At 44.8% G+C, this 15,796-nt stretch overlaps 1 protein-coding gene across 1 annotated transcript in view; it reads right to left on the bottom strand.

The window, feature by feature from the left end:
• Positions 1-15,220, bottom strand: part of LOC115132577 (POU domain, class 2, transcription factor 2-like) — a 50,379-nt gene extending 35,159 nt beyond the window's left edge. The window contains exon 1 of the mRNA XM_065020043.1: positions 14,991-15,220. Coding sequence (XP_064876115.1) covers positions 14,991-15,090 — 100 coding nt within the window. The 5' untranslated portion in view covers positions 15,091-15,220. The remainder of the gene's footprint in view (positions 1-14,990) is intronic.
• Between the last annotated feature and the right edge of the window lie 576 nt (positions 15,221-15,796).

Raw genomic sequence — 15,796 nt, 5'->3', positions numbered from 1 at the left:
CCCATCCCAACACAGCGAATCAGAAAGCAGTGAACTTAACACATTGAGGTCTTTTTTTCGGGTAGTAAGAGAAAAAGAACATGGCAACGGCCCAGGGTGAGGGGTCAAGCTGATGTACTACAGTACCCATAATGCTCTGACAACGTATCCGTTGTTATCGTAGTAAAGATGAAGCTGGAATGAACGGAGTCCTGTCTGCTAAGAGGTGGGATGATCTTCCTACCAATATGCAGTGAAATGCCTACTGAGGACCCTGGAAATGAAGTGCAAAACAAACACTATCGTAGTAAAATAAATAGGAATAAACACATTGATAATGGAGTACGTGACCAAAATGAATCCTCTTTACACTTAAAAATATTTAGCACTCAGAAAACAATTATTTTGTGCTGAGTTGATGTTCGGGGTTATGTGGTTATGAGACGGACTACTGTAAGATGGAAAGGAGGCTGAGCACCGAAGCAGAGGGATACAGGTTGGTAGGGATGAAGTGGCAGTAACTACAGGTGTATAGTTATGCATGCCTGAAATCACAAGTCTCCTCCTCTGGCAGTCACTAAGGGAACAGACGGGCCTGAGAGCAAGTTGTAAGAGTGTGTGTGTGTGTGTGTGTGTGTGTGTGGGGTGGGGGGCTTGTGGGGGTGTTATCGAGGATGAAATTAAAAGACACATAGAAACCTCATGAGTGTGTGGGGTGTGTGATGTGCTTGTTCTCGTAAACTACAGATTAACACACACATATTATTTTGCATAACGAGACAGTTCCATCCACGCAATTCATGACTTGCATTCACACCCACACACACACACACACACACACACACACACACACACACACACAGAGCCATCCCCTGCAGTATAGTGTTAAGACAGGCCGTGCTGTACCACCTCCATGGTTCTAATTGGGAGGTGTGTCACAGCGGGTCCAGGGAAGTGCTGTAGGGCCTGAGAGAAATGGACCTTAAATGGCTCTCAAACTTCAGTTGGCTTTAGTGATGCCTTGGCCCGCTGCCAACCAGACACATTTCCACTTCAAACGGTCCCCCCCCCATTCACCGACATGCATCCTGCACCTGCGTGGATTGGACGTCTACTTATTGGCTTAGTGCACTCTGCATTCTCAGGGACGTATGTGGACCCTACTCTGCTATTGACATTATCTAGCTGTGGATACCGTCCTCCCAATGTGGTGAACACACAGCTGCGCACCACATGCACACTTGCAGTCCCATCACATACATACTATATGGCATTACACTCGCTCCAACTCCCAAGTGTCCTAGAAATTCATACGTCCAACCTTCAATCAAATATTCCTCTCTTACGATGTTCAAAAAGTGTACGCACAACAACTCTCTCTCTCTCACACACACACACACACACACACACACACACACACACACACACACGGTCATATTGAGTTAGCTGGCTCATCCATATTCTGACTGAATATCCGGTTCATTTCTTCAGTTGATGTTGGCACCTGAGTGTGAAGAGAGAGGGGCTATACATGAACCCAACCCAGAACACACCACCACATGGGCAAAAATATCTAAATAATGATCAATTATTGATTCAAAATGTATAAATACTGTTACTGTAAGTTAATCATTAAAGAAAAAAAGAAAGATATAAAATATATATATATTTTCCAGCTTTTGTATGAAATGTTCCAACGAGTAAATATTTTACATTTTCTAAATATTATGTATATGCCCTTCCAGTTGCTTTGGGATCCAATTCATGAGTGACTGAACTTAATAAACCCTTATCTACTCTAGTTGACTTGTTGAGGAAATTTCGAATGCAAACGTATGTAAATGCAAAACACACGTGTGTGTGCAGAGACGATCCTTATGAAAAATACATTTTCAAAAAAGCCAATATTACCCAACATGCCAGAGGTGCACCCGTTGCATTTCAATGTGGATCGGCTCCCTCCATTATTTATGACGGTTTACGCCTCAAAACCACTGGCCCTAGCTCACACCTATCGCCATAGTAACCACCGATCCTCATCCTATATATATATATATATATACGCAGCGGAGATCTTCCCTCTAGCTCACCACTACCACCACTACAGTACAGCAAGGAATGCATATTTGCGCTCCTCTGTCAGGGTTGCGGGTTCCAATGGAGGGTGGCTGGATTTTGTTCCAGTGTGTGTGGGTGCTATTTTGGTGTGTGTGTGGGTCCCCTGATGCTTGGACAATAGGGCCCGCTGTGCATCCAACACTGTTGGTCAGACTTAATGAACCCTTGGTCTCCCTCCCCCACCATTGTCCAGCCCTATTTTTACCTTGGCCTGCAGTGGCTGTGTCACTGGTAATATTGACGACCCCACCCTCCCCCCTCCCTCCACCCTTCTCTCCCTCCCTCCCTGGCCCGCAACCACTGTTGTCCACTGTTCACCTCATCCATAGTAGACAGTATTGATTTTCAGCACAGAAAATAAAAAAGGCTATGAATTTTAATGCCTTCTGTCTGTCCCCCCTCATCCGACCCATCCCTCCACCTCTCTCTTCTCTCCCCTCTCTACTTCTCTCTTTCTTTCCTGGGGGAAGGATAAAGGAGAGGAGTGTTGGAGAGGGGGGTGTTTGGGGGGGGTTGGGGGTATGAGGTTGGGTCATTTCTCATTTCCTAGCCTGGTCTCCTATCTACACCCCCTGTTAACTACAGTGTGTGCAAGAGAAATGGCATTTCAGTGCCAAATAAGAAAGCTCTCTTTTGATTGAGTTTATTGGATGCAGAACCCAAATTCTATTAAATAAATCTACTTCAAAAACATTGGGTTCATTAGTAATGTTTTCTTGTAAGGAGCGAAGTGGTGTATCCAAATATAAACATATCATACAAAACTTTATGAATGTATTACTCCCTTTGACATTTACTGCCACAATCATTATTTGCCCAATCATTTGTTAATTAACCTACAGTAGAAATCAATTCAAACAAATGTACAATTTGTCTACGGAAAATGTATGATAATAATTATGTACATGCATGTGAAAAACCTCATTCTCTGTAGTCAATAAATATATAGTGATAAGATGGAAGAGTAAAGGCAAACTGCATACTATTAGTCTTAGTGAAAGACTATTAGTCTATTACAGTCATTTCAGCACCCTGTCTATCTAGTCATTTCAGCACCCTGTCTCTCGAGTCATTTCAGCACCCTGTCTATCTAGTCATTTCAGCACCCTGTCTCTCGAGTCATTTCAGCACCCTGTCTATCTCGTCATTTCAGCACCCTGTCTATCTAGTCATTTCAGCACCTTGTCTCTCTAGTCATTTCAGCACCTTGTCTCTCTAGCCATTTCAGCACCTTGTCTATCTAGTCATTTCAGCACCCTGTCTCTCTGGTCATTTCAGCACCCTGTATCTCTAGTCATTTCAGCACCCTGCCTCTCTGGTAATTTCAGCACAGTCTCTCTAGTCATTTCAGCACCCTGTCTATCTAGTAATTTCAATATCCTGTATATCTAGTCATTTCAATACCCTGTCTATCTAGTAATTTCAGCACCCCATCTCTCTAGTCATTTCAGCACCCTGTCTATCTAGTCATTTCAGCACCCTGTCTCTCTAGTCATTTCAGCACCCTGTCTCTCTAATCATTTCAGCACCCTGTCTCTCTAGTCATTTCAGCACCCTGTCTATCTAGTAATTTCAGCACCCTGTCTCTCTAGTCATTTCAGCACCCTGTCTCTCTAGTCATTTCAGCAGCTTGTCTATCTAGTCATTTCAGCACCCTGTCTCTCTAGTCATTTCAGCACCCTGTCTCTCTAGTCATTTCTGCACCTTGTCTATCTAGTCATTTCAGCACCCTGTCTCTCTAGTCATTTCAGCACCCTGTTTCTCTAGTCATTTCAGCACCCTGTCTATCTAGTCATTTCAGCACCCTGTTTCTCTAGTCATTTCAGAACCCTGTCTATCTAGTTATATCAGCACCATGTCTCTCTAATCATTTCAGTACTGTGGCAAAGATCTTTGTGGGCTATACTCGGCCTTGTCTCAGGATGGTAGGTTGGTGGTTGAAGATATCCCTCTAGTGGTGTGGGGGCTGTGCTTTGGCAAAGTGGGTGGGGTTAAATCCTGCCTGTTTGGCCCTGTCCGGGGGTATCATCGGATGGGGCCACAGTGTCTCCTGACCCCTCCTGTCTCAGCCTCCAGTATTTATGCTGCAGTAGTTTATGTGTCGGAGGGCTAGGGTTAGTCTGTTATATCTGAAGTATTTCTCCTGTCTTATCCGGTGTCCTGTGTGAATTTAAGCATGCTCTCTCTAATTCTCTCTTTCTTTCTTTCTTTCTCTCTCTCGGGGGACCTGAGACCTAGGACCATGCCTCAGGACTACCTGGCATGATGACTCCTTGTTGTCCCCAGTCCACCTTGCCGTGCTGCTGCTCCAGTTTCAACTGTTCTGCCTGCAGCTATGGAACCCTGACCTGTTCACTGTGATTACTATTATTTGACCATGCTGGTCATTTATGAACATTTGAACATCTTGGCCATGTTCTGTTATAATCTCCACCCGGCACAGCCAGAAGAGGACTGGCCACCCCACATAGCCTGGCTCCTCTCTGGGTTTCTTCCTATGTTTTGGCCTTTCTAGGGAGTTTTTCCTAGCCACCATGCTTCTACACCTGCATTGATTGCTGTTTGGGGTTTTAGGCTGGGTTTCTGTACAGCACTTTGATATATCAGCTGAGGTAAGAAGGGCTATATAAGTAAATGTGATTTGATTTGATTTGATTCAGTACCCTGTCACGAGTAATTTCAGCACCCTGTCTCTCTAGTCATTTCAGTACCCTGTCACGAGTAATTTCAGCACCCTGTCTCTCTAGTCATTTCAGCACACAGTCTTTCTAGTCATTTCAGCACCCTGTCTATCTAGTAATTTCAGCACCCTGTCTCTCTAGTAATTTCAGCACCCTGTCTATCTAGTCATTTCAGCACCCTGTCTTTCTAGTCATTTCAGCACCCTGTCTATCTTGTCATTTCAGCACCCTGTCTATCTAGTCATTTCAGCACCCTGTCTCTCTAGTCATTTCAGCACCCTGTCTCTCTAGTAATTTCAGCACCCTGTCTCTCTAGTCATTTCAGCACCCTGTCTATCTAGTCATTTCAGCACCCTGTCTCTCTAGTCATTTCAGCACCCTGTCTCTCTAGTCATTTCAGCGCCCTGTCTATCTAGTCATTTCAGCACCCTGTCTCTCTAGTAATTTCAGCGCCCTGTCTATCTAGTCATTTCAGCACCCTGTCTCTCTAGTCATTTCAGCGCCCTGTCTATCTAGTAATTTCAGCACACAGTCTTTCTAGTCGTTTCATGCAACCCAGTGGTGGGAGTTTGATCCCCGCTTACACCTTCTCTCTCTACTGTAGTCTATCACCCCCCTTTAGTAATTCACAATAAAGCATCTAAAAGATGTGTAATAAATATATATATATAAAATACAGTCGTATTGTCGGCCCGAGACGTTGTGGACACCAGGCTTTGTGGGATTTGTAGGATACGGTGCAATACTTCCACCACGAATGGAAGCTCTTGAACACGGACCGTCATACAGCAGGAGCACAACCTCGAGGTTACCTTAATAATCATTCAATTATGTCGCTTCTAAAAGAAAATGGCGCTCAGCGCTCCATTATGACCAGGAATGCCATGAACACAGTCATTCGCTGACGCTCGGAGGGGCCACAAATTGCTTCCCGCAGTGCATTCAGACGGGCATCCTTGGGAGTTGTGCAGCTGAAATGTCTGCAAAGAATGCACAATGTGGTTTTACACAATGTGAAGCTTTTAACCAATGGCCATTTCCTTGGACTTATTCTCCCTGCGTGGGTATAACGGTGTGGTTCCACAATAGAGGCGTTTCCTCAGATTGGTTTTTATGTTTGGGCCTCACGTTATGTTCAATGACAATGAGAGCTACCTTTCATAGAAGCACTTGCGTTGGCAATGGGGTGTGCGTGATGCGTGTGTGTGCGGGCGTGTGTGCGTTTGTGTACGCATGCATGTACACGAGTGTGTGTGTGCACAAGCGCTTGTATGAGTTTGTATGAGCTTGAATGAGCTTGTATGAGCTTGTATGAGCTTGTGTGAGTTTGTATGAGCTTGTATGAGCTTGTATGAGCTTGTATGAGTTTGTATGAGCTTGTATGAGCTTGCATGCAAAACATTGTCAAATCTAATAAAGAAATGACCAAACTAACCATTTGACTGAGAATTGTATCCCAAGACAGACAAAACAGCCTGAGTGGGAATCCAACCGATCTGGATCATATCTGATCCATCTGTTCAGAAAGCATTTTCAACATCTAGTACATTTTTATTTCATTTTAGGGGAGGCAGGTAGCCTAGAGGTTAAGCCCCTTTGGTCCATTAAGTGAAAGGTCGCTGGCTCGAATCGCCGAGGAGACTAGGTGAAACAAATCTGACGATGTGCCCTTGAGCAAGGTACTTAACACCGAATTGCTCCTGCAAGTCGCTCTGGATACGAGTGTCTACTAAAATGTAAATAACAAAAATGGAATTTCAAGGCCCCCTTACACAAAGATCACAGCTTTTAACCCCACTGTCTAAATATCTTTGTCAGGGTCTTTAATATACAGAGTAACCAGGTAATCCACTTAATGTCATGGCCAGTCTGGCTCAGCTACCCCAGAGCTCCGGGCCTTGAACTTGAGACGTGACACAACAGATAGGCCAGGCCATGGACAGATGAAAGAGAAGAATAGAATGGGGTTGATGGGCCGGCTGCATATGAATTAGCAGAAGGGGGAACAACAGAGGGAGGGCAGTGAGGAAGGATAAAGGTCAGGGGTCAACCCCCCCCCCCCCTTGCACACCTCACGGCGAGACAAAGGAGAGCAGAGGGGTAAGGGCCACGGATTGTGCTCCAAGAGGGGGGCTGGTAAAAGCCCATTTCATCCGAACACATACTCACACCTCAGCTCACATAAATGAGGCACATAACATTTGAGGATATTGGCATTAATATTTTAGCATAGCTGCATTTAAATGCTGACATTTGTGCATATTTAACATGGTGAAGTGGGTGGGTATTGAAGCATATTTAGGGGACATCTATATGGACACAATTGATTTCTCCATTAAACATTTAGCATGTATAGCACAATCAAATATGAATTCAGATATATCATGTATATAGACTCATTATATATTGTAGGGAGACATTTTCAAATAGACCCACCTATAAAATGTAAAGTGTGAGTGGTCAATAATTTGATACTCAAATCTAATTCCAGCGGATATGTTGAGAATGCAAAATATCTCTTTAAAATCAAGGCTGACCGCAGTCTTTGGCCTTTACAAGGATGGGTCGTAAAAACCTCGGAGCTACACAACCACACATGGTTCATCACAGATCATTTACTGCCTTAGGGCCAAGCGGCTAAACGTACCTTGCTACAGCTAGCTATCTACACAGAGGCGTAGGGAGGGGGAACGACGGCTGACAGAAAGCCATGCATGGACTGAAGAAGATAGCACTTCTGGGTAGTAGGTGAACACTGGGCCATCCAACATCAGCCTTAGCTTTTGGAGTGCTCGGCTCTGTGTTCCATTCTGTGTGCAACACCTAGACAGACAGACAGACAGACAGACAGACAGACAGACAGACAGACAGACAGACAGACAGACAGACAGACAGATAGATAGATAGATAGATAGATAGATAGATAGATAGATAGATAGATAGATAGATAGATAGATAGATAGATAGATAGATAGATAGATAGATAGCTGGATCGGAGGGAGCTAGGCTTTCAAAAGCCCCCAGAAAAAAAAGGAGAAGGGAGAGCTAGCCTACATATCAGATTCTCCTTCGGAAATCCCCCTTAGGAATACCGGTATACTAGGACCCATTTTCTATACAGAATTATGCCACTGAGCGGACTGGATTTACCATATTCATACAGTGGATGAATGGTGGGGGAGGATTCAGCTTCACCTGTCCTACCTCAGCACTATGTGTGCAGGCTTGCACTCCTAAATCCCTGAGGGGTGCCATTAGGGAGAAGTAGCTCTCTCCCGCTTCTTTATGTAATGCAGGCTCCTCGCCATTCAATACACTCCTCTTAATAAGGGCTAGGTTCAACAAAGGACACAGCCCAAATACCAAATAGGCAACAACAAAAAGAAGTGTGGAGGAAAAAGGGCCTCTAAATATCTCCATGCTAATATCTCCATGCTAATATCTCCATGCTAATATCTCCATGCTAGGGGCCTTCAACACGATGCAGCTTTTAAAACGTTTTGCTGCTGCATTGGTGAGGCACACAGATTCATAATAATGTGTTTGATTGACGGTTTGTCGGTGTGTCAAATGTGTCTGTCTGTCTGTCTGTCTGTCTGTCTGTCTGTCTGTCTGTCTGTCTGTCTGTCTGTCTGTCTGTCTCTCTGTGTGTGTGTGTGTGTGTGTGTGTGTGTGTGTGTGTGTGTGTGTGTGTGTGTGTGTGTGTGTGTGTGTGTGTGTGTGTGTGTGTGTGTGTGTGTGTGTGTGTGTGTGAACGTGTATGTATATGTGTGTGTGTGGATTAGGGCAGGGGAGTGTTGCTGCGAGAGTGAGGCTGGCTAACAGATTCACATCCAATATGGAGAGGTTAAAGTGACGACTTCAATTCTCCCCATAGTGCAAAGAGAGAATGAGATTGAGCTGGGGGGTAGGGGAGAGGAGGAGGAGGGGGGGGGGGTGTACTACAACAGATTAATTTCAGTTTAGGACGGAGCACTCCTCTCCTGGAACAAAATGAGAGGATGAAAAAGAACAGAGGGAGACGGTGATAAGGAGGTGAGCATGGAAAATAAAAATATATTCTCCCCCTCTGATAGGCAAATGTTAAAGGGGGGGATACCCTTGTAATGTGTGTCTATTTTGAGCACACACAGCAGGGTTTAAAACTCCTCAGTGGTCCATGGAGATGTGTACTGGTATCTGATTATTCATACACTTGGGTTTGGTGAATCTGTACCATCTGTGTGTCTGTACTCTTGTCTATAGCCTGCAGGCACTTTGGTTCAACCCAATGTTAATAAATCCCTGTGTACGTACATACATACATACTGAATGTGTGAATGCAAATGTTTGAGTGTGTGTAAAGTGCATGTATGTATTTGAGAAGGGGGGGGGGGTGGATAGGGGGCAGGTGGGGGTTGAAGCGCCCGAGCACTCAGATATATTAAAAGCCGGACCCCGAGCTGCTCCATTGTTGTCACGTTACTTCTGTCTGCTGCACGCACACATTTGTGGGTGCATGATATTACATTTTTCACTCAAACCCCTGGCAGTCACCCCTTGCACTCACAACGGCAGGAGGGAGGAAGAAGGGAGGAAGGACAGAGTGTCCCTGAGGTATATAAGGGAACCCCCCCCCACACACACACACACACACACCTCCCATCTCATCCTTTCATTATCATAACTCCCATCCGCTAAATTAAATTGGGGGGCTAAATCTCTCGCAAAACTGCACTAGCCTACAACCAGTTGAGGGAGATGGGAGAGGGGGGCAGAATTCAACCAAACAGGACCAAGTTGTATTATCCCCCTTTATTGCTTAAATGTATCAACAGCCACAACATTATGCCTGCCAAGGCACACACACACACACACACACACACACACATGTGAAATGGCCACACAAAGGACACGTTTCTGGTGTCTAGTTAATCCAACTACATGGCTTGTTGTTGCCAACACATCTCTATGTGTGTAGGAGAGTGGGATTACATTGCACACACACAAACGCACACACACACACACACACACACACACACACACACACACACAATGTGCATCGTTCTCTTTCCCTTTAATCTCACCCCGACTAAAGTTACATTCAACAGCAAGGGGCTTTAGCCCGGCGCTACTATCTTACTAAAATAGAAAAAAAGTCACACATTCTTCCTCGTTATGATAAGCCCCCCCGAAATCAAAAGAGCGGGTCCTTTTTTCTCCAGTGCGCTTTCCCCTTCTTTTCCCTCGTTTCATACCAGGCCTCATTGAGAAGCACACAAAAGAGGGGATGGGATAACAGCCTGGCGTGTGTCACAAAAGGCCAAAGCGCCGCCGCTCCTTTCCTCCCCTTGCTCCCTGTGTTATGTTGCTGTACAGTGTGAAATCAAATTATTCTGCTTAATTAAGAGGTGGCTAACCTTGACCCCAGATCAGCAGCTAATCAGCAGAGAAGCCTGCAGGCTTTCCACTACTGGCGTAGCAGGCGGGGCTAGCTCGCTATAGGCTATTCATCTCCGTGTGCTATTGCAGGGCCAAGGTAATGTATTGTGGGAGGAAGTGGGGAATGTAGTAGGAGCTGTATGTATAGACATGGCTTGCTCCCCCTACGACGTGCCTGCTTGTACGCTATTTGTTTGTTCATTTGAGAAAAGGGGCCCGTGGCTATAAGTGCATTCGATTAGGGGTTGAGAATGAGTTCCATTCCAGGGGTGTGCAGACACTGCCCATTGAGCACTGAGAGGTTTGTGCATTGGAAAAGGAGGCCCTGCTGTGCTTGGAGTCATCATTTGGGTGATGTGCGATGGACACTGGCACATGCACACTCACACGCTCACAAAGATTCCACACACACTCGTGCGCGCGCAAAGATGTACAAAGACACACGCACAGACACATACAGAGACACACAAAGATGTACAAGGGCATGCATACACACACACACCAATACACACACTCACTCAGGCCAGTCAAATAGAGCATTATGTCCTGAATACGGCCAATTTGGCTCCTAATGGTCTTTGTGACCATCAAGGCTCCAAAGGTAAGCTGAGTGGAGGACAGAGAGAGAGAAGAGAGAAAGTGTTTACCTGTATAACTATATGTGTCTAATGGCCTATGGATGTCTCCATGGTAACATGGGCAGTAGGTGGCGAGCTAGGGAGCAGGCGGGCGGTGAGGCCGAGCCGAAATCTGCCCTCCATATTTAGTTCTATTCGAGAGGACCATTTATAGTTCTCATCGCTACAGCTCGGCTACATCAGTGGTCTGCAATGAGTTCATTATCGGCGGACCAAAAAAAGAAGCGGCTGTGTTTAAGTGTCCAAGAGAGAAGGGAGCGAGAGAGGCAGAGAGAGGCAGATAGAGGCAGAGAGAGGCAGAGAGAGGCAGATAGAGGCAGAGAGAGGCAGATAGAGGCAGAGAGAGGCAGAGAGAGGCAGAGAGAGGCAGATAGAGTGGGTCGGTGTTAGGGGCAGGGATGGGAGAGGTGGCTTAATGCAATAAAGCATGTTGTATTGACACCTCTGTTGTGTCTATTGATTCCTCATTATGTCCCTAACAAACCTTGGTGGACATATTGTCATTCGCAATCATGTTAGCACTGGGACTCGCTAACGCTCCCCCTTAAATCCGATCTATACACACACTCACACACACACATTCCCTCACAAACACACGCTACGTACATACTGCACACACATACACACACACTAGACACACAGGCGGAGAGTATTCAATGAAACCTGATCAATATCAGAGCGAGGTTGAAACCACTCTGACAGTATGTACCTGTGAATTCATACTGGTTCAGATAAGATACATACACAGATCTATAATTGACCTCAATGTGCAATTATCGAGTATACAACCTGTCCGCCCTCTCTCGCAGACCTGAGCTGTCACACACACACACACACACACACACACACACACACACACACACACACACACACACACACACACACACACACACACACACCCACACACACACACACACACACACACACACACATAACTGCTAGCCAATTAATCCAGGCCTCCAAGCCTTCACCCATCTACCCCCCACCTCACTCCCCTCACCAAGCCCAGGTACACAGCCTCATCCTGGGCAGAGAGAGGTGAGGAGTTGGGGTGTGGGCTGGAGGCAGTTATCAAGCAGCATGGAGGCAACAGTGTGTGGTGGTGGAGTGGTTAGGGAGCTGGGCCAGAAAACTGCCTGTTAGATACTGTACCGCTGCCATTGAAACGTTGAACTAATGTGGAATAGACGTTGAAATGATGTCAGTGCCCAGTGGGTAGTCCATAGATTTTTGTCTAGTATGTCGTTGTTGAGCACTTTATCAGAGTAATCTTGCCATGCTGTAAAGAAAGTAAATACCAACCTTTGGTTGTGTTAAAATACAATGAGGAATCTGAATCTGGAGAAATAAAAACTCTTACGTTTTGCCTGGATAGTCAAAACATGCAGTATACTTGGTAGCATGACCGCAAGTACCAACACAGCTACAAACATTCACAGTCCCTCACCAGACAGAGTGCCGACTCACTCTGAATTTGATAGCTTTTTATGTGCAAAAAGAACTCTGGAGATTTTAAAGCCAAATAAAAGATATCTTTTTGAAATGATTTGTTCTGGCTGCGACCAATGTCAAAGCCTAAGGCGCTAACGGGGTTAATGGCAGGTCCCAATACACTCAAGTACCTGAGTAAAGAAACGTTTTGCAGACTTATTCCTGACGAAACCATCCATTTCAACGGGGCTTCAGTAACATACGTTTCCCTCACCTTTCTATGGAGGTAACAACATATGTTATTACTATTAATATGGTATTACTTGCTTCTACTATTAATACTGCAGATATACCTCTAATACTATACTTCACCTTCTTTTCTCAACTTGGAAACGGACCCTGAAAACCATTTCCAAATGCATCTCAAACCATGTCTGAACCCTTGAGCCAATCCCATTTAGCCTAATGCCGTGTTTGCTGACTGGCCATGCACATCCAGACAAAAAAATCCAAGGTAATTTTACAAACCGCCATCAAAATGGTGGCCGGAAAAACCCCTTCATGGGGTTAGTGGGTTTGCCACAACACCATGGTCAACCTAACACATAAGCTCCTAGCTTAGATCCACTTGGTAGCCCAATAGCCCATCTTTGCTAACGTATGCTGTTTGTACTCTCTCTCTCTCTCTCTCTCTCTCTCTCTCTCCCTCCTTCTCTCGTTCTTTCCCTCCTTAACACCCTCACTTTAGCCTCTATCTCTCTCTCCCTCTAAGCATGCTGGGATTGAACCCCCCAGCAGCCCCCTCTCTCTCTCTCTGTCCATCCTCTGGACCTTAGATCAGAAGGGGAAGTGTGGGTAACAGACTTAGCTAAACAGGCTTATGGGCCAGACCAAAACACCAGGAAAATCCAATTGAAAACCCACCCGGGCCCAAAGGGAACACAAGAAAGACAGACAGAATGAGAGAGAGAGAGAGAGAGAGAGAGAGAGAGAGAGAGAGAGAGAGAGAGAGAGAGAGAGAGAGAGAGAGAGAGAGAGAGAGATACTTCTATGTTAGATGCTCTTTATTGGCTGACCGACCATCTGTGTCTTTATGTTGTTACCCAATTCCTCAAGGGACATGGAGGAATGAAAGGAGAGAAGAAAAGAAGGGGGTATATTCACTTTTCTACCATTGATGTATCATGCCAGTATTGACTTATACCCTTCTATTCAAGCCTGCATATGGGAGTATGTTCACTTTATAGGCTTCTCACTCACACCTCTATACTGGCATAAGCTAGTAGGTGTGTTACCCTGGGATATAGGTGTGTTACCCTGGGATGTAGGTGTGTTACCCAGGGATGTAGGTGGGTCAACCTTGAACATTAGGGGTAAATAGGTGGGTAAACCCGTATGCAAATAAATTATTATCTAGGATTATAAGTGGATAACCCCTTTTCACAAAATAAAAAGGTGTAAACTGACTTTACTTTAGTTAATCCTCAACTACATCACGAATGTTATACTTTGTTTATCCCATTTTAAACATTTTCCAAAATGTGTTCATTATCATTCACTCGTAACCTATACTTTACCTTCATTTCATTCAGTCACCCACCTATAACGGTTGTCCCCTCTTCCCACCCCTCTCTGTCACAACAAAAGCAAGGGGCATACGTGCCCTGTCAAGACGTCCTCCTGCATGGCTACCACAACCAGCGCTCATTAAAAATGTCAACCGTTCTTCTCCTGTAAGTCGCTCTGGATAAGAGCGTCTGCTAAATGACTTAAATGTAATGTAATGTAATGTGACATGTAGTTAAGTAGATAGCCTGCATTATCATCACAGGCCTGGAGAGGAGCATATATTCGGCCCCATCTGTCATTTGAATTTTCCACTTGGATGGAGACAGGGACAGCATCATCTTCCCGCCCCCTTCCCTCTCTCCTCGTTGTTAGATAAAAACCACCTCCACCAAAAAGTGACAAAGATCGTAAAAGACAAGATAGTTCATAAACTCCACAGGTTGTTGCAATACTACAGTCACCAATCATTTCTCATTTAATTCATTGATAATTACCTAACCTGACCAGGCCTATCAACTTTACGCATCAACACTTTGACTGAGAATATGACAAAAGTAGAATGGCCTGTAATTCGTTCAATCTTTTCCATTCCCCACTCCCAGCCTTGTCGCAAGGTTTCTCACTCTCTATCCCTCTTTTTTTCCGCGGCCCCGGGATCGATCTCCGCTGGGTCGATAAATTACCATGAATATTCCCTTAACCGTCCATGAGACGAAAGCGGGAGAGACGGGTGCATAGACAGAGGCAGACGGAGCGGAGAAGACAGATGGGGATGGAAGTGAGGAGAGAAAACGGTCTGGGAACAGCATGGAATACAGCACATAGGCAAATGTTTAAAGGATGTAAATAATGAACCATATTTTCTTGACAACATTTTGGGGATAAGATGTTTTTTTTTTACACTTTTGGATTTTTATACAAATATTCTAATGTCTTTTGGGGGAAAATTCGACTCGGAGAGAAATGTAACCTGTGTCTATAAACAATTCAAGCTAAATGTTCTCATCCTTTTTGAGAAATCAAGAGGTGGTCTAAGGACTTGCCAGTGCAGTGGACAGGTATTAGCTGACTGACTAAGTTTTTTTTCATGTATGTGAAATGTAGAGGAGCATGGCCAATGAAACAGCTATGGCGGGATAAGTAAAGGTCTTACCGGAGCTGGAGCGTAGAGCCAGCGGGGACTTGAGACGCCAGGCGCTGAAGTCGGAAGCAGTTCTCTGAAAGACGAACGGCACCGGCAAGGGAACAAACATGATCCGCTGTCGTTCTTGGTTTTTATTTGCAGTTTTCTTCGAATTGCGCTTGTCTTCTCTTCTTTGTTGCCTTTCTTCGTATGCTTTCCAGGTAGACGTTTCAAAATATGTTTGGTAGTAAGAATATTTGGTTGAGTTTGTGTCTAGCCTATGCTACGTTCACATTTTTGGTTTTGTGCCTCTATCTATGTCATATCGATGTGGATATATGGTCCCTTAGTAGTTCAGTGAACGGTGCTCACTTGAGACTAACACACAGACGGATAGTCGGGATACGGGATACACAACGCCAGCTATGTAAAATAGGCTTATGTTGATATGAGTCATTAACAGAATTAATAGACATTGAGTAACTCTCTAACGCTGGTATTCTCTCATTGGTAAAAGTTAGGCCTGTATGTGGCTACAAAATAGCCTAGATATGAACTGTATGGAATATTCTTTTTTATATATTCTTGAAGGTATTCCCATATGTTTTGCTTATCACGACAGGTGTGCGACTCTTCCCGTCACTGTGGCTTTTTTTTTTTTTTTACCTCGATCGGTTTTGCTTTGGTTTACACTTGTAAATAAATATCTCTCCAGTTTTACTTCGATGAAAAACTATTCTTTCTCGCTGTCTGTTGTAGCAGGTGTATGGTCGGATCAGAAAAGGTTAGCAGCTGCTGGTGTTATGTTGTTATTTTTGGTTCTCTATATTTGGTTA

The sequence above is a fragment of the Oncorhynchus nerka genome, linkage group LG7 (genome assembly GCF_034236695.1).
Source record: "Oncorhynchus nerka isolate Pitt River linkage group LG7, Oner_Uvic_2.0, whole genome shotgun sequence".
NCBI lineage: Eukaryota > Metazoa > Chordata > Actinopteri > Salmoniformes > Salmonidae > Oncorhynchus > Oncorhynchus nerka.
Note: the sequence above shows the minus strand (reverse complement) of the source record. Positions and strands in the feature narration are given on the sequence as shown.